Raw genomic sequence first — 19,407 nt, forward strand, 5'->3', positions numbered from 1 at the left:
ACATTTCTCATTTGTCCTAAAAAACACAACTTTTCCTTCTCAATAAAAACATGAACATTTTGTAGATACACCAACGATTAAGTCTGATTAATGCACAAGGAATGGTAACCACAGGCAGAACTGTTACATAGCCAGGAACTCCAGTGGGGTCCATGATGAAATCATCTAAAATTATGTAATACAGAATAGCACAGTATTTATATAGAAATAGAAGCTAATTAAGTCACTATAGCAGGTTTTTCTAAAGATTTCTACATGGAATATGAATCAGTGTCTCTCTGATCTGGTTGATGATATGTTGGACTCTATGGGTTAAGTTGTTGCTGTGTCTTTTCTCCAATCATTCTGCTGCTGCTGACATTATAGAGGTCATCAGAACCTCTGACCGTCTCTGTGGGTCCAACAGAGAGAAGGATTCCATTACCATCTAGCCAAAACGCCTCAGGCTCCAGCAGCCTTTATAAAATCACACCTCTGAAGAAAAAAAGAAGTGACAACTTGTTGGCTGACATTCTGTGAGTGTAATCTTCCCAACTGATGTATCAAAGAGTCAACTTTTAGAGGGCAGCTCTAATTTAAATGCAGAATTTAGAAAATATGTGCATGTAATCAGGACATCTTTTTCTGTCACTGTCAATTAGAACCAAAAGGACTAAAATGACTGAGTGATTGTTGTGGTGAAATGCAATTACTTTGTGCACTATCCATTTTCCCATTTATACATTCATTCCTCTCATCTCAGCTGTTCACCTTCCACCAGCAGAGGGCAGACTGCTGAAGAATATATTTCATATGTGTGGTGACCACATTACAGAGACAGATAATTGCCTACATATTTCAATACAGATCACAGATTTTAAATGCAGTCATAGTGCACTATCTGTGGGCTGAATACCCACTTCAGAACACCAGCATCCAACAGTACCCAAAAATCCCTTCCTCACCCAATCATGTTTTCTTTACACTTTCCCCATATCAGTGTCCAGTTTGTCTTGTGTTGAGTGTCTTGTGTGTCGAGTCCTGTTGAGTGTTGTAGCAGAATGTTGTATGCTGTGTTGGTGAGTGTGTTGTTTTTTGTTGTATCTGTATTGATCCCTATTTGGGAAAATCTAATTTGACAGCACAGGGGAATGTTATTAACATCACAGAAAGAAACTTCCATAAATACCTACATCACCAAATCACTCCCTAAAACATTTCAACATCTAAATGTTGTATGTGTCTGGGAGTAAAATCATTACAATAGCAGAGCTACCATGGTCAGCTGATTCATACAACTCAGTAGAGACCCATGGTCTATAGTCTGACTTGTAGAGCTAGGGTTTTTTTTTCCAGTTTCTTAAATACCTCTAAGGTGCTTATCCATTACAAATACAACTTTAAGACTGAATCAGCAACAGGGTGTACATTAGCAATAATTCTACATATGGCATAGACCTCCTCACACATGAAGAAGGGGAAAGAGAAAAGCCTTGCCCTCTTATGTGATATGAGTTGACTCTATTTGACCTTATTCTTTGTAGTGTTAAGACATTCTAGCTCATTCTTTATTGTTTGGAGAACATGCAAATGTTTGTTCCAAATGTTGCTGATTCTGTCACGATGTGCACACACACAGACAACTTAAGATCTCACTCTGGCATTGCCAGGTTAGGGTCCCTCAGAACTAGTTCTGAAGATGTGTTGTCCTACCAAGTGTAGACACTGACTTGTGATTATCATAATGAAAAAAATTATTGTCTTCTTTGACAACTTTTTTCTTTCTGATGATTATAAAACACCATCTGTGGTTCAGTTTGGACAGTTTTGTCATCAGGTCATGGCCATCACCTGCTTCCTCATGGGATGTGTTGTCCCCCTCATTGTCATTGTCTCCAGTTGTCAAGTTGGACCTTTATCATTGCTATTATATACTTAGCCAGTGGAAGAAGCTGTTTTACATTATCAGGTGCCTCTTAATCTGTTATGCTTACAGATGTGATACATTAGTTTACAGTAAGTATAACACTAGTTGTGTGGGCAATGAATTGACATGGCTCCTGTGATGGATTGAGAACATCTGTCATATCTGATAAAAGCACCACAGGTTCAGATCCTATGTGGCATAACAATGCTTTCATGGCTAATGTAATAGGAGCAGTAAAAAATAGCCAAGGCTCAACTTACAAGCTATTTCTAAGAATGGTAGCTGCACTTCACTGTTTCTAAATTTCAGAGGAAATCTGATTAAGAGTGCAAAAGAGGATGCCAACAGGAAGTAACACATAGATAGTCAAGACTTGTGTAATTCACCTAATACTCCCTGATATGGTGACAACATGTATCATAGAAAAAGATATATTCCTGCTTCAATTCTCTTTTGCTTGGATCTACATAGGCAGCGTAGTCAATGCATCAAGTGGACAGTGGCAGCAGAAGGAGTAGCCTGCTGTTTAACAGTACAAAGTTGTCTGACGACTCTCAATTAATGTCAAGTGCTGCAAAGTTTACATGATGTCAGTTCAAACAGCAACAAAGAGAAATTACACTCTACATCAAGAAAATATGATCCACATGATGCCGCAGGATCATCAGTGGGCATGAGAAGTCACAGCACCGGCTCTTTCAGGTGCTCATGTAAGTTTGGTTTGGGTTCAAGTATTCACTTATATCTAAAATGTGCATCAGTGATGGACCCATCCAGACAGTGTTTTACTTATAGAGACATGCCAGTGACTACTTGTGTATCAGAGATCTGTGTGTAGGACACAGAACGACTAAAAACATTGACAGAGGTTCTTGAGCCCCGCACGGCTGTTGTGCTCCCTGCTGCATGTTGACATGTACAACAACATGGAACAGGAGGCTTTCTTTAAAGTTTGGGGGGTCTGATGGTGGGTCTGGTTATTACTGGGAGGAACAAATTTCCATATACTGGAGAGATTGCACATAAAGATGCATTGGTCATTGCTCACTATCACCAGGCATGTACAAATGTGATCTTGCCTCGATTTGGCTGTGACTTGACATATTTCAGGAGTCTTCACAGCACACAGCTTCCAGTGTGACCAGAGTTACTTCATCCTCATCCAAATGACCAACTTTGAGATGGGTAGTGTTGTTATATGTTATCCTTTGAATGTGCATGAATCTGAGATTAATTTGGGGGTTGGACTGAAAAAAAATAAGAACAAAAGAAATGAGAGGAATCTGATGGTGGTAACAGCTACCATGACGAAAGACCTTATCATCTCTCTGCAGCATATTACAGTTTACTGTATAGATGTATTGTGGGAACTAAAATACATAGTTTTTAAGAGTGGGTTATCCATTAAATGTTTAATCAAAGCAAATATTTAGAAAAATGTTAGTCTTGTGTGATTATTTACTGTTCCTGTTGACATTTTAGAAGAATAGAGAAAAAAACATTTCATGTTACTATCACAGGCTGATCTCAAGACGGATGGAGAAAAATTATACAATATATAGATAATAATACAGATTTTTATGGTGGAAACAACTCTTTGTACGAAAAGATTATGAAGAGTATGAATACAAGGACAGGGGCGCTGAGCTGACAAAGTCTCTCCACACAGCGTCTCTCATTGTTTACTCCCTGGCCTTCATTCTTGGTGTGCTCGGGAATGGAGTGGTTATCTGGGTGACCGGGTTCAAGATGAAGAAAACAGTTAACACAGTTTGGTTCCTCAACCTCGCTGTGGCCGACTTCCTCTTCACAGCATTCCTGCCCTTCACTGTGACGTACGTGGCTTTGAATTTCCACTGGCCTTTTGGCAACATCATGTGCAAACTGAACACCACTGTGACCTATCTAAACATGTTTGCCAGTGTCTACATCCTGGTGGTGATCAGTGTGGACAGATGTGTGTCTGTGGTGTGGCCCGTCTGGGCCCAGAACCACCGAAATGTGTGCATGGCATCCCATGTGAGTCTGGGTGTTTGGGTGCTGGCTCTGATTTTCAGTACCCCACATTTCATCTTCAGGGACACTGAGCATTATCGTGATGAAAACATCACCTTCTGCTTTGAGGACTTTGCTTTGGCTGATGATAATGGAACATCATTGGAGGAGTTTCATGTTAAGACCGTGACCATCACCCACTTTATCCTGGGATTTGTTGTCCCCTTCACTGTCATTGTCTCCTGTTATTCTGTGATAATCCATCGTCTCAGGAGGAGCCGCACCCTGGCCAGCCAGTCAAGTCGGCCCTTCAAGATCATTGCTGCCAATACTTTTTTGCTCTGTTTTTGGTTACCCTATAGCCACTAGCCTGGCCTTTCTCAACAGTTGTCTGAACCCACTGCTGTATGTGTTCATGGGCCAAGATTTCAAGGATAAAGTCGACAAATCCATCCTGAATATATTTTAAACCCCCTTTCAAGGAGAGGAGTGATGTACACTGAAACAAAGTCAGTGGACACCAGTCGGAACAGAAGAAACTGCTGCACAAACAGGTTTCTAGAAAGTTAAAATACTAACTTTTCCCTCAACCCAGCCACTGGTGCCATTATGTGTGTATATGACAGAATTTGGTACATGACAGAGTGTTAAAATCTGCATAAAAGCTTTATTCTAATGAAAAGAACATAAATACTAATTTGTTTTTATTTTTTGTTTTTTGTTTTTTTTTTTACCTTTGTTTTAGTTCCTGTGATCAGCAATGCTAAGAGTCCATGAATGATGATGATTGTTATTCTCATTCTTGTTGTTACCATTATTTACATTATTAAAATATTAATCTGACTTGAATGTTTTTCTGCTCTCGGTGTTCATCTCATAATCAACACATAACTTCACCAAACACTGTGCCTGGATTCTCCCTCTCCATGATGCAGTTATGAAAATCTATACACAGAGAGACAACTCATCTGATATAACACCTGATAATACATTATTATAACTAACATGCTGTCAGCTACAGAATGAATGTTTGCTCTCTATCATTATTATTATATACCTAACTAGCGGAGAGAGCTGTTTTACACTACCAGGTGCCTCTTTGTTATATTTTTGTTATAGTTATAGCTGTGATACATTAGTTTACAGTAAGTGTAACACTTGTGGGCAGTGAATTGGCATGGCTCTTGTGATGGATTGGTAACATCTGTCATATCTGATGAAAGTACCACAGGTTCAGATCCTATGTGGCATAACAATGCTTTCATGGCTAATGTAATAGGAGCAATAAAAACAGCCAAGGCTCAACTTACAAGCTATTTCTAAAAATGGTAGCTGCACTTCACTGTTTCTAAATTTCAGAGGAAATCTGATTAAGAGTGCAAAAGAGGAAGTAACATATAGATTATTCAGACTGATGTAATTGACCTAGTATTTCATTCTAATACTCCCTGATATGGTGACAACATGTATCATAGAAAAAGATGTATTCCTGCTTCACTTCTCTTTTGCTTGGATCTACATGGGCAGCATAGTCAAAGTATCAAGTGGACAGTGGCAGCAGAAGGAGCAGTCAAGTCAAGTAAAGTCAAATTTTATTTATATAGTGCCAATTCACAACAGAAGTTATCTCGAGGCACTGTACATATAGAGCAGGTCTAGACCGTACTCTTTATCTTATAAAATGTACAGAGAGAAACCCAACAGATCCCACCATGAGCAAGCACTAGGTGACTGTGGCAAGGAAAAACTTCCTTTTAAGAGGCAGAAACCTCGAGCAGAACCGGACTCAAGGTGGGCGGCCATCTGCCTCGACCGGTTGGGTTTAGACAGAAAGAGAGGAGGGTGGGGGAATGGGGTAGGAGAAAGACAACATTGCAGATACACAGACTAAGTCAAAATGTAAATAGTAGTAGTAGTAGTAGTAATAATAATAATAATAATAATGCTGCAAAGCTTACATGATGTTGGTTGAAACAGCAACAAAGAGAAATTACACAAATATGATCTCAGTCCACATGATGCAGCAGGATCATCAGTGGGCATGAGAAGTCACAGCACCAGCTCTTTCAGGTGCTCATGTAAGTTTGGTTTGGGTTCAAGTATTCACTTATATCTAAAATGTGCATCAGTGATGGACCAAGACACAGAATGACTAAAAACGTTGCTCACCGCTGCTTGTTGTAAATCTGTGTAAACTGTAAAAGTGGAAGTTGTTATAAGAAGCCTCTCTTTTTTCTCATCGGTTGCTGTGTGTGGTAGGCTACATGTGGTCCCGCCTCAATATGACTTGACACATATAAGGAGTCTTCAGAGCACACAGTTTTCATTGACCTGTCAGGCTTTGACCAGACTTACTTTTGCTGCAGACACATCCTCATCTGACTGAAGAGCTTTGAGAAAGGTACTGTTCTCCTTAGACTAACAATATGCTGTCAAAGTAAACATGACACTAAAAGCATCTGATTGGATGTAACATACCCTGACACTTGGAATTAGGTTGAATAAATGGTCAGTTGCAATTGGCCTAATTATCCTACTTTGTTTGTTTGTTGTTTTTATTTTGTTTTGTGGACAAAGATTCTTAATCCTTACAGGATGTTAGTTAACTGTCAAACTGATTATATCAGCCTATATAGTGCTTGAATATCATTAAGAACAACAAAGTGGCCTCATGTACCTTGAGAGACTGAGTGTTAATTATGATCTTTCTTTCTTATTTCTGCCATTTTTTTTCTGTTCTGTAAGTGATAGACTGGCACAAAATGTTGGGCAGCATTTTCAGAATTATCTCTTTATTTTTTCATGTTGTCATTGCAGGTCTAAAGACAAGTATGGATATGACCACTACCCCTTTCTATGACGACAATGCACCAGGTGCATCAGATGAAAATTACTCTGATGGCAAGTATTACTCAGACTATAACAACTTTAATGAGCTGACAAAGTCTTTCCACACCATGTCTGCCATTATTTACTCCCTGGCCTTCGTTCTTGGTGTGCTCGGGAATGGAGTGGTTATCTGGGTGACCGGGTTCAAGATGAAGAAAACAGTTAACACAGTTTGGTTCCTCAACCTCGCTGTGGCCGACTTCCTCTTCACAGCATTCCTGCCCTTCACTGTGACGTACGTGGCTTTGGATTTCCACTGGCCTTTTGGCAATATCATGTGCAAACTGAACACCACTGTGACCTATCTAAACATGTTTGCCAGTGTCTACATCCTGGTGGTGATCAGTGTGGACAGATGTGTGTCTGTGGTGTGGCCCGTCTGGGCCCAGAACTGCCGAAATGTGCGCAGGGCGTCCTGTGCGAGTCTGGGTGTTTGGGTACTGGCTCTGATTTTCAGCGCTCCATACTTCATCTTCAGGGACACTGAGCATTATCATGATGAAAAAATTACCATCTGCTTTGACAACTTTGCTCTTTCTGATGATAATGAAACACCAGTGGAACATTTTCGTCATCAGGCCATGGCCATCACTCGCTTCCTCTTGGGATTTGTTGTCCCCTTCACTGTCATCATCTCCTGTTATGCTGTGATAATCCATCGTCTCAGGAGGAGCCGCACCTTGGCCAGCCAGTCAAGTCGGTCCTTTAAGATCATTGCTGCTGTTATCACCACTTTTTTCCTGTGCTGGGCTCCTTATCACATCATGAGTCTAATTGAGATGGTTCATTTCACAGATAGTGGAAGTGAAACATTACAGCATGTCATTGCTATCTGTATGCCTATAGCCACCAGCCTGGCCTTTCTCAACAGTTGTCTGAACCCACTGCTGTATGTGTTCATGGGCCAAGATTTCAAGGATAAAGTCCGCAAATCCATCCTGAATATATTGGAGACTGTCTTCCAGGAAGAGGAGACTCGATCTCATACCTACACAAACTCAATGGTCACCAGTCGCAATAAAAAGAAGTCCCTTTCTGAGGTATAAGGTTGATATGAATTATGATATGAATGAAATGTTCTCTTTAGCACAATAAATACCTTTATTAGTAATCTTTACCATATCTAATTATATGTCTAATGTAGCACTTGCATGATTTTCTTAGCTTAATTTTCCAGTGACTTTAATTTGTTGAAAACCTCTGCATTGTTTTAAAACATTGTTTTAAAAACCCACTTTTTCAAATGCATATGTATCCCATGTGTGAAACATGTTACATTATGTCACATGTATCTAAGATTTGTCTTCAATGTGATATCTTTAAATCAATGTAATTTTTTCATTCTTAATTTATAGGAAAAAAATAAATATTTTACACTGAAATCCTTACTTAAATTGTGGTTGTGGCGATTGTTGCGACCCCTGCAGGTATTAAAATTGTTTTCAAGTTAGAATTTTCCCACAGCAGAACAGAACAGAGAAAATCTGATTAAGACTGCAAAACAAACAACACATTAAACAGACTCCTGTTTAACATCTCAACTCATGATAAATGGTGTTCTGACTTTCTGACATGAGAAGTCACAGCTCCAGCTCTTTCTCTCAGGTACTCATCTCAACAACCCACAAGTCATGTTACCTGGTTAATTAGTCATTTCTCTTTTGGAGTTTTCTGACAGACAGAGGCTCTGTTGTGTGTCGTCTGAGGGTAGACATATAGGAAAAACGAATCTGTATCAAACTTAACAGTGCAGGTTTTGCAGATAAATTGATGAGTAAGGCGGCTACCACTGAGAACACATCATGTCCTTATTATTTCATCTGGGAATTTGAAGGTTTAAGTGTACTGGGAAGAGTTCACGTTCTGCATTTAAAAACAGGGTTGGTATTTTGCTGATATATTTTGATTTAACTACTTTGAGGTCAATGAATGAATAATAGAAAACTTCATTCATCACCACAAGGAAAATCTAGAAAATTAACTAAATAAATAATGGATTGACCCTTACAGCCAATGTGGAGAAGGCTTTGAAACAGGACTACAACATTTAGTCCATCCTATTGGAAAATTAAATGTAGATAAAATGTAACTGAACAGTATAAAATGCCCATGTTTGTAGATCAGCAAAAGTTCAGAGATATTACACAGCTGCTCATAGCTAATCAGGTGTTGATGCTGCAGCAGAATTTCTTTACAGGGACAGTGTTATATAAACTGTTACCTTCTAAATGAGGTGTGTGTGTACTGTTTGTCTTTACTTTCCATGACTTATTGCACAGTGAAGTTTGAAACAGCAAGGCATGATGTTACAAATCATTTGCATGTGTCATGGTAACAAATCAGAAACATTTAGGAATTTATTTACAGCACACAAGAAAAATCTAGTTAAGCTAATAATGATAATTAGATGATAATAATCCATCCTGAATATATTGGAGACTGTCTTCCAGGAGGAGGAGACTTGATCTCATACCTACACAAACTCAACGGTCACCAGTCAGAGTAAAGAGAAGTCTGTTTCTGATGAGGTATAACATTGTCCATGATACTGAACAAATAGACCTATTGTAATTGCACATATATGAAATGTAAGTGTATTTAGTAAATAACTTTTTTTTATAGCTGTAATTGTTTTTTATGCAAGGAGCTTCAAGGGAATCTCTTTCTGAGATTGGAATATTTCACCTGTTCCAGTTTGACTAATATGAATTTTTATTATTGGTGATCTAGTCAGATCAAAAAATGTCTGCAAATCCATCCTGAATGTACTGGAAACAGCTCTCCAGGAAGAGGAGACTCTGTCACACACTAACAATGTACACCAGTGAGAGCAATGAGAACCAAGCAAACATTTTTCAAAATATACATTACATTAGTTCATGGTTCAATTAAAAAAAAAAAAAAAAAGATTTTGCTTACAAAGGGAGTTTTTTTCTGTCACATGCACTATACATTTTGATAACTTTGATAACTTTGTGCCTACATGTGTCAGCAAAGAAAAAAACAGTCTGGGTATTTAAATTACATGATTGTACTTTCATAAAAGATGGTTGGCACATAATCTAAATGAAATAATAATAATGGCACCTTGACACAGAACATTGTGCCTTTCTTGATGCAGATTATAGTAGACTGTAAATTACCTTATGTCACGGCATATAAAATCTACAGTAAGATTTTATAGAAGATATCCACCTTAGAAGCTCTCCATTAAATCAGACTGCGCTACTGTTGTTTAATTGGCTAGTTAAAATCTGGTGCACCTATGTTCAACTCTTTTGTTTGTTTGTTTGTTTTATTTTGTTTTGTTTTGTTTTTGTTTTTTGTTTTTTTAATTAAACATAAAGCTAAACGCGTGATTTTAATAAGTATTTTACTACAGGACTTTCGTTTGTTTGTTTTTACATTTTTTGAAAAAACGGTGTCAACGTATGCAGCGTGCGTCATGATGTCATTGTCGTTCCCATATTAAGAAGGTCCGAGAGAGCTAGTCCCGGCCTGCATCCGTGAGCAGTCATCGGCCACAGAACAGGAATTAACGGGACGCTGCAAATCAGATTTACTGTGTCCTGAGATGCAATAGTTTTTATGGTAAGTCGTGTCTAAGTTGACTGTTTGAGCCAACCGGCAAACACCTAAATGTTTGGTTGGTCACAGTTCTTCCCTAGCTGTGTAGCGTTAGCTAGCAGCAGCTAACGTTAGCTATGCCCAACCATAGCATTATTACACAGCTCTGCATTTACGTTGAGGCACTTTGTGGGATGCTCTTACGCTACGTGCAGCTTCATGTATTTCAAGGAGTTTTGCCAGCGCGTATTCTTTTCAGGTTAACGTTCGCTTTAAAGTGGGCTAACGTTAACCAGCTGTCCAAATACAATAGATACTTGTTGGTGAAGGGTTCAGTCGCCCTCTGGCGGTATGCATATACCCTTTAAACACACTGTTGACTGCAAATTTGATATTTTGATCATAGACGAGTCAATCAATAAGTCTGTTCAGGGACAGTTTTGAATTTTGATTTTGCTCAGAGCACTAACACCAAAACGGATATGCTCTTTTGTAACACAAGCTAGGTTTCGTATTAATTTCAATTTGTTGAGATATTTCTTTGATAAAGGTTTTAATATTTGAATTGCAGTGTTTTTAATATGGTAGTGAACTTGCATATTGTTTCTTTGCAATGCAATTTATGGTGCATATAATAAGCAATTACTAAAATAACTATAAATCAGTTTTGATGTCTGAAAGCAGAAAAGCTCTGCATTAAAGTATAAATAGCATCAAAGCTATTTATTTAATGGGAAATAGAGGGACTTAGACGGTGTACAAGGCTTTATATAGATTCTCTTGGGGGCATACCTGTTTTACATGGTTACTGTTGATGCATCTGTCTGCTATAGCTATTTTCAGTCTTTTGTGTTATATATGGCAGCATTTCCTTCATGTGTTCAAGTAGAGGTAGATCGGCACACGCGTCAATCATTTCACACACCCATACATACTGCAAGCCCAGGTGTACAATGATAGGTGTACAATGAAAGACTATTTTGTCACTTTGTGCTAACATTTTGAGAATGTGTAACTGTTAAACTTGACACCCTGTAAGGCAGATTACTTTGAGAAGACGTGTAGAGAAGGATAGGCACAGATACTCTGTAGTCGATCAAATTTTCATGAAGGCACTTTATTATTGGTACCAGGTCAAATACAGTCTGCTCATGCAACCAGAAAGATTGATGACAACACACAGAGAGTGTATATATAGCCCAAGAAGTCACACAAATAACAGAAGATATATTGTGTTTACACAGAGAGGTCATGTCCCATATTCAAACTGTAGGCATAAGACATATCATATGATAATCATCCTATAGTGCTAACATGACCTCTGGTCATCATGTACTTTTGCTTATCGAATTAACTATTGTACAAAACATGAAAACTAATAAAAAAGTTCAACTGCCGGTCAGTTCTAAAAACATACTATCACACCCCTAACTAGTTTGTATTGTAGAGCTTTGCATGCTTTTCCAGGTACAATAAGATTAATCTGAAGGCAACATCATCCTCATCTATCAAAATTAGTCTGATTGTGTTGTGGTGATTAGAGTCACATAGTGCCTATTTAAAAAAAAAAAAAAAAAAACACACCAATAATTTGGTGTGGCTTCCAGATGGTAGGGGAAACATAGGTAAAACATGCATTTAAAGTATGGTGCCAAAAGAACAAAATGAAAAATGCTTGAGATTAAACGGTTTGAAAATAATTTGGGAAAAAAGTTTTAGGATTAGGAATTTACCTGCACAATCCACACGACAGTCCTGTAAATTGCTGTGGATATGCATAGACTGTAATTATTCACATCATAGTTTAAGTGCCTGTCATTACTCAAGATGGCTCATATCAGACAACTATTGTTTGTTACTTTTTTAAGTAACTTTTTTTTTACCTTTTTGTGCACACTCTGTAACATACTCTAATAACTCAGTTTCCACAAAGCAGACATTTTACACATCATGCAGCCCTAACTGAACCATTTACACGTTTAGAAAGATACACGCTCCCCGAGCATTATTAGGAATACCATACTAATACTGGGTAAGATCTTTGCTCTCAAAGCTACCTCGATTCTTCATGTGGATTCCACAAGATATTGGAAACATTCCCTTGAGATTCTGGTTCATGTAGACATTATTGCATTGCCTAATTTCTGCAGATTCCTCAGCTGCACATTTATGCTGCCAGTCTCCCGGTGTACCTCATCCCAGAGGTGTTCTATTGGCTTCAGCTCTGATGACTGGGAAGGCCAATAAAGTGCATTGAACTCATTGTCATGTCCATGAAAACAGTTGCAACAGTTGGGAGTAGCCATTAGAAGATGATTAAATTGTGGTCATAAAGGGATACACCGATCAGCCATAACATTATGACCACTAGTTGATGAAGTGAATAACATTGATCATTTTGTTATAACACAATGTTCTGCTGAGGAACCTTTGGTCCTGATATTCATTTGGACGTTACTTTGTCATGTACCACCCACCTAAATATTGTCACAAACCAAGCATACACCCTCCCAATGGCAACAACACTCCCCAATGTCAGAGGCCTCCCCCAGCAGGATAATATTCCCAACACACAGCAAAAACTGCTCAGAAATGTCTCGAGGAACACAACAAAGAGCCAAAGCTGTTGACTTGGGCTCCAAACTCCCCAGATCCTAATCTGATTCAGTACCTGTGGGACCTGCCTAATATTACATAGGTCCCCCTCATACTGGGGGACCTATTTAAAACAGCTCTGACCTGTTGGGGCTTGGACATGGGATCTCTGAAGATCTCCTGTAGTGTCTGGACATTGGCAGCAGATCCTTTGGGTCCTGTGGATTTTGGGATGGGGCCTCCATGGATCTGACTTGTTCTGGATCATCCCACAGATACTGGGTCAGATTGGGATCTGGGAAGTCTGGAGGCCAGTTCAACACATTGGGCTCTTTGTTGTGTTCCTGGAGACATTTCTGGGCAGTTTTTGTGGTGTGGTGGGAGCATTATCCTGTTGAGGGAGGCCCCTGACATTGGGGAGTGTTATTGCCATTGCGGGTGTGTGCTTGATCTACATGTTCACGATGTCAAATTCTAACCCTACCATCTGCGTGCATCAGCAGAAATCAAGGTTCAGCAGACCAGTTTGCATTTTTCCAGTCTTCTGCTGTTCACTTGTAGTAAGCCTGTGCCCACTGCACTCTCAGATTTCTGTTCTTGGCTGTCGGGTGGAACCCAATGCAGTCCTCTGCTGTTGTAGCCCAGCCGCCTCAAGGTTCAACATGTGCATTCTGATATGCTCTGGAGAGCAGAAAAGCAACTGTGGAGATCCACAGTTGTAAAGAGTGGTTATCTGAATTATCAGCCTTTTTGTAAGCTCCAACCAGTCTGGTCATTCTCCTCTGGCCTCTCTCTTCAGCAAGGCATTTCCATCTGCAGAACGTCTGCTCACTGGATATTTTGTTTTTTGCTAACTTCTGAGTAAACTTTATAAATGTCGGTACATTTATCCAATAATGAGGCACAAGTCATTGCTAGGTCAGTGGTCACAGGTTCAGTAATTATTGCTCACTTATGTTATAGAACATACATTAATTGTTACATCAATTTTGAAATAACTTTAGAATACTGCTAATAGAAATGCCTGTTTACCAAAAGCAGGTAGGTTCTAACCTTGCATTTAACATAGGAATTGGTTATGAAGCCAGGTTAGATAATATGGGTAGAATGAGTAGTGCAGATTTTGGTCAGTGTGTTAGTCTCAAAGAGGCATGAAACACTTGAATGTGTGGGAATCTGTAGAGGGCTTCTCTTCTGCAGCTCTCAGTGCTGAAATCCTTTGTGAAAGGTGGAGCACTCACAGACTTGATTTAGAGTCTAAAAGACAGAATACATTTTGCGATAGGCATTGGGGGTGCCTGCTCTGAGCCCTCTGAACCCACAGCCATTTACAACATGTTGGCACTACATGAATGGTTTTCAATAGGACAGCAAGGCAAAGATAAAGAAGTTGTTACCCTGATGACATGTCTGAGATGTGCTCGGATATACCATAGTAAGAGCCTGCAGTGCTACCTGCAACTACTCCTCTATCCAGGTCACTCTGGCTGCCTGTTCCTTTTATTCCAACATTGTTGAGAGAACCTCGAGTCCACTCACATTTTGGGAGTATACTTAGTCTGCACTCCCCTTATTTTTTAGCTGCCTCACAGTACACAGAGCAATGCAGCAGCAACAGTGTAGCAGGTTGTAAACTTTACATACCAGGTATTCTCTTAAAATTAGCAACAGAACTGTAATGGAAGAAGACGGGTGATGAAAATGGAAGGCAAGGCAGGCCTCCACAGCTGTCAGCAACCCAGCAGGGGTAGTTCATGGTGCAGTAGAATTTTATAACTGAGCTATGACCAAGATGCCAACTTTAATTTTTTGTGACTGTGGAAATCAGGTTTTTTTCACATCCCAGATGATGTACAGAGACATTAAAATGTGAATTTTTAGGTAAAACACATACAGGAGCATGGTGTGTGATGGCTGAACTGAACACTATACTGCACTATGTACATGTGCTACATGCAGAGGGGGTGAATGATATGTTTCTCGTATTTGTAAATGAGGTGCAATGAAGAAAAGACAAGACACAGTTGCAGTGTTCAGATTGCCTCCATGTCTGCATTGGTAAGTGGCTTTTTGCTGTCAGAGAAAAGATGGGGGAGTAGGATCAGAACCCTAAGTTATGAACAGCCGTGACAGATGTGCAGCAGTACTTGGGAGTTTGCAGCACACAAGCCTGCTCAGCTAAGCCTCTTCCCTCTCAGGCTGTCTGTTTGATTTGTAATCATCAAAAAACTTCTATACTTTCAGGCCAGTGTTAGGTAAGCAATTCCAAAATGAATCAAAAGTATCAGTATAGCCTGGAAATTACTTTGAGTCCCCTCAGAGTGCTGTCATATAGGGTCATCAGTGTCTATTAAAGCAAAGGAATGCTGATTATGCTGTGTCGGGTGGATTCAGTCATATTAAGGCATGCCTTGGAAGCAGAAGCTGTGATCTTTCTTAGCCCAGGTCTTGGACCAACAGAATTCCAGTGGATAAATAGAAGAGTGAGTGGGAAACTTTGATGTGGACAAACTCAAGTGTTTGGAAATCTGTAAGGGACAACAACTGACTCACTGGTTGAAGGGGCAGCCACTGGTTTACTGGAATTAAAACAGAAAAAAGCTTGCATGCAGTGGAGGGCAATGCATGTCCTAACTGAAACCTTAAAAAATAAAAAAATTAGCAAAATATCTACCACAGTGAGAAAGAACAGATCAAAATTTTAGTTGGTTGATAACAAAAGGCAGACTGTCACAAAATCAACATGGGTCCAACAATTTAACATCTCTGTTCTTCTGCCTGTTTTGAAAACACGATGGCACCAAGAATTTGCACTCAATAGGAACCTCCAACATAGATCTGCTACTAATGTTTTTTTCATTCCACTTTATATTATTGAGTATGAATGCAACATCTCAACAGAAAACAAATGCATGCATTTCCAAGTGAAATAAAACATTGTTTAAAAATATTTAAAGCATTTAATTACACAACTATATTACCTTGCTTGGTCACTTGAATATGGCAATACTCATTCATCTCACTCAGATGTCACTCAGTCAAATGGCTGCGTCTAGTAGACAATCTAAAACACCATTCTAGCCTTAGTGAGTCAGGTTAAACCTGTAGTGTCAGAAATCGGTGCAAAGTAACGCTGCATAGTCATTTGGCATTTCAAAATTTTGTGAAACAGACTTGGTGGTAAGATTCTTTTTTGTTTAATCCCCCCAGGTGCTGGAACAACATGGAAAACCTCAGAAGAGAGAGGTCAACATACAACTCTGAAGGACATCCTTGTAGAACCAGTCTGTTGTGAGAGGTTCAACATACTGATTCCCACATGGAAACCAATTTTGTGTGTGTCTGGATAGAGTTCCACCCATATTTGCAGATTGAAAAGTGATGCCATCAGCACATGGACAAAGTATCATCATGGAAAAGCAGAAATCAATGAATAGTGTTACTTCAGCACAGTTGGGTGGAGAATCGTGCACCTTCATCTGCACTGAGTGTGGTGATGGGTTCAGTCAGTACTCTAATGTGCTGGCCCACATGGCAATTCATGGACCTTTGGAGTCATTTTCCTTTGATGGATCATCCAATGGATTTGAAGTCCCCCGAGAATATGTGCTACAAGAAAATGGTACACTGACAGATGTGAACGGCTTGGCACAGTCACATTCCTCTGTGAAACCATTGTCTCCGGGAGTCCTGCCATCGCATTACCCATCCCCTATTAAACCAGTGTCTCCAAATTTAAGGCCACAGCCTTCCCCTTACAGAGATGTGTTCAGGCCAAGGCCATCAGACTTGACCTTGGACAAGTCTCGTCAGGGCCATTACCGTTGTGAAATATGTAGCAGATCATTTAACAGCCTGCAGAGTTTACATCGTCACCAGCAGTATCGAAACACAGAGAGAGGTTACAAGTGTACCTTGTGCTGTAAGATCTTTGAAGGTAGACAGGAACTTAAGAAACACCTCCAGGACCATGCTGATGAAAGATTTCACTGCTGTGGTCACTGTGGTAAGCGATTCCTTAAAGTGGATGCACTGAATGCCCATCAGAAAGAAAACCACTTCTCCCACAAGGCTACAGCTTTCGGTAAATCTGAGAATAAGCAGGAAAAAAGGCTAGAGAAAACATATTCTTGTAGGAAGTGCAAGTTGAGTTTTTTCTGGATGTCAGATTTTCAGACACACTCAATGTACCATTGCAAAGGAAAAGAGCCTGATGCTAGTTTTGCATCTGAAATCGAAATTGAGGTGAACTCTAAAAACCTAGAAGACGCACTATTTGAAAACTTCCACAGCAATGGCACATCTGTTGATCTTAAGAATGGGGATACTAAAGTCTTTAGGGATACTAGTGGTGAGATCGATAGGGAATACTCTTTCACACCATACAGATGTGGTTTATGTGGGGATCGGTTCCAAAAGTTAACAGCTCTAAAAGAGCATCATCTCACACATCAAACTCAGGAGGAAATAGATCAGCTGAATCAAGAATCTCAAAGAACTTTTAAGCGAAGAATGCCACCCAAAGGCAGACGTAGAAGAGGGAGTAATCCAAATGGCAAGTTGCATCCTTGCAAGCACTGTCATCGTGTCTTTAATCATTCTAGTAGTTTGTCACGGCACATGAGATACCACAAGGGTACTATGCACACATGTGTATTTTGTGGTAGACATTTTCCACAACGCTGTGATTTGAGAAGACATGTAGCCATGTACCACAAAGCTGAACTGGAAAAGAAACCGGGTTTGAAACACTTGTATACGGCCCCACAAAATGGTCCTGCCCCTACTTCTGTTAATGGTGAGAAAAACCCAAGTTCTCCTGATGAGAAAGCTAAGAGCTCCTCTGACAATGAACAAACCACATCACCAGAGCAGCCTCCAAAGGGGAAGCAATCTGGAAAAGCAGGCCGAGTTAATTACAAGTGTCAGGAATGTGGAAAGAGATTTGGGCTGTTATGTGTCTACCAACGACACTTGCGTTATCACAAAAAGGAACCTAGCAAGTGCCCCCGATGTCCAGCTCAATTCAGGAATTCGTCATCCCTTGAGCTTCACCTTCAAAATCACCCAAGCACTGGAGAAGCAGATGATGTTGGACAAACCTCTCACTGCACTGGCACCAATGGGGACCATGTCCTAGAAAAGGGTAATGCAGAGGACATAGAGGATGACTATATGGACCATACTCAAAATGATAAAAGAAATTCCTCAGAGGTTCTTTATGAATGCACTGAGTGCACTGAGACATTCTCATACTTGGAGACATTTCTTCAGCACCAGACTTCTCATGGCTCAGAAAACAACGGGTAACTATCAAACCCATAAGTCATTGTTATTGCCAACAAGCAAGCTCTCAGGAGTTGAGTGTTTTTGACTCTTTTGAATGCAAGTATTTGAATAACTGTATAGATTAATATTTTATTAATTTTGTTTGTAATGGTTATTTTACATACTACTTTTACAATTTTTTTTCTTGCATGAGTAAACAAAATTCTGCTAATTGGTGAATTTGAAACCAATGGAAGCAGGAAGTAAAGCTTGGGTGAGGAGCCTACCAAATGACTTAAAAGAGAAACAGCATATACCGACATGGGTAAAATGCAAGTTTAAATGTAGCATTCTCCAACAGGTTGTGATTGTAGTTAATTTGAAAGTCCCACCAATTGTTGACTAACAAGAATAAGTAAATTGCTTTTCACTGTATCTTGTAGTCGCTACTCATGCTGTTTTTGTCAATCATTTTGCTCAATTTTTCATCATGTTTTACTTGCAAATATGCTAAGATTTTGTTTTAATATATTGTATGTGTATATCTTCCTTTTTAAAGGATAGTATTGTCACTGAATAGATTTTTTATTGTGCCATTAAAATTGTACAGAGAAATTACTTAATGTGCTATCAGTTTTCCTTTTTAGCAGTTAGGCTCCGATTAACTACATATTTTTGTTCCACCTGCATGTAATTTGAGTGTCTTTTAAGGAATTGGGCTATAGTAAGTTAAAGGCAGCAGCACAGAGAGGAATCCTTGTGTTCAGTGGATTAAATGTGGAGTCACTAATTGTGGATCAGGAGGGAAAATATAGTAGTTACTTGAGTTCAAGGATACTCTTCAAGATTCTTGAGATTTTTGACAAATGGGTGCATTTTATAAGAAACCATTCCTGTGATTGAATATTGGGACCTCTAAGCCCCTGTTGAAAATTTGCCTTTAGCAACTCCTAGTGGTAGTCTTAAAAAGACTCTTCAGGAGAAGTGTGGGCACTAAATACTGTAGCTTTCACCACTGACAGCACAGAGACCAGTTTAATATCATTTCTTTATATGAACTCTATGCCCAGAGAATCAGGTTTGGGCATTGTCCAGATTTGGCCTTTTACATATGTGGCACACAACAGGAGATTGTCCATGTCAGACGCGTTCTTGCTTACTGGAAGAACTTAGTTTTGTTTAGGGAG

The 19,407-nt window shown here is 39.5% G+C and overlaps 2 protein-coding genes and 1 pseudogene across 2 annotated transcripts; all 3 read left to right on the top strand.

The window, feature by feature from the left end:
• Positions 1-3,072: 3,072 nt before the first annotated feature.
• LOC108885671 (chemerin-like receptor 1) lies at positions 3,073-4,487 on the top strand (annotated as a pseudogene).
• A 1,699-nt stretch (positions 4,488-6,186) lies between these two features.
• On the top strand, positions 6,187-8,178 carry LOC108890276 (chemerin-like receptor 1). The gene is made up of 2 exons (XM_018687150.2): positions 6,187-6,302; positions 6,719-8,178. Exon 2 carries the CDS (start codon positions 6,733-6,735, stop codon positions 7,834-7,836), a length of 1,104 nt encoding a protein of 367 aa, XP_018542666.1. The 5' UTR covers positions 6,187-6,302; positions 6,719-6,732; the 3' UTR covers positions 7,837-8,178.
• Positions 8,179-16,327: 8,149 nt separating this feature from the next.
• On the top strand, positions 16,328-18,838 carry si:dkeyp-84f3.5 (uncharacterized protein LOC334144 homolog; the record flags this gene model as incomplete). Its single annotated transcript, XM_018680107.1, has 1 exon — positions 16,328-18,838. A coding segment is annotated over one exon (1,935 nt), but the record flags the coding sequence as incomplete, so codon positions are not given.
• Positions 18,839-19,407: the final 569 nt, after the last annotated feature.

Source organism: Lates calcarifer, linkage group LG15 (genome assembly GCF_001640805.2).
Source record: "Lates calcarifer isolate ASB-BC8 linkage group LG15, TLL_Latcal_v3, whole genome shotgun sequence".
NCBI lineage: Eukaryota > Metazoa > Chordata > Actinopteri > Centropomidae > Lates > Lates calcarifer.

Coding starts and splice junctions, on each gene's coding strand:
- LOC108890276 (XM_018687150.2), top strand. CDS start 6,733: ATGGATATGACCACTACCCCTTTCTATGACGACAATGCACCAGGTGCA.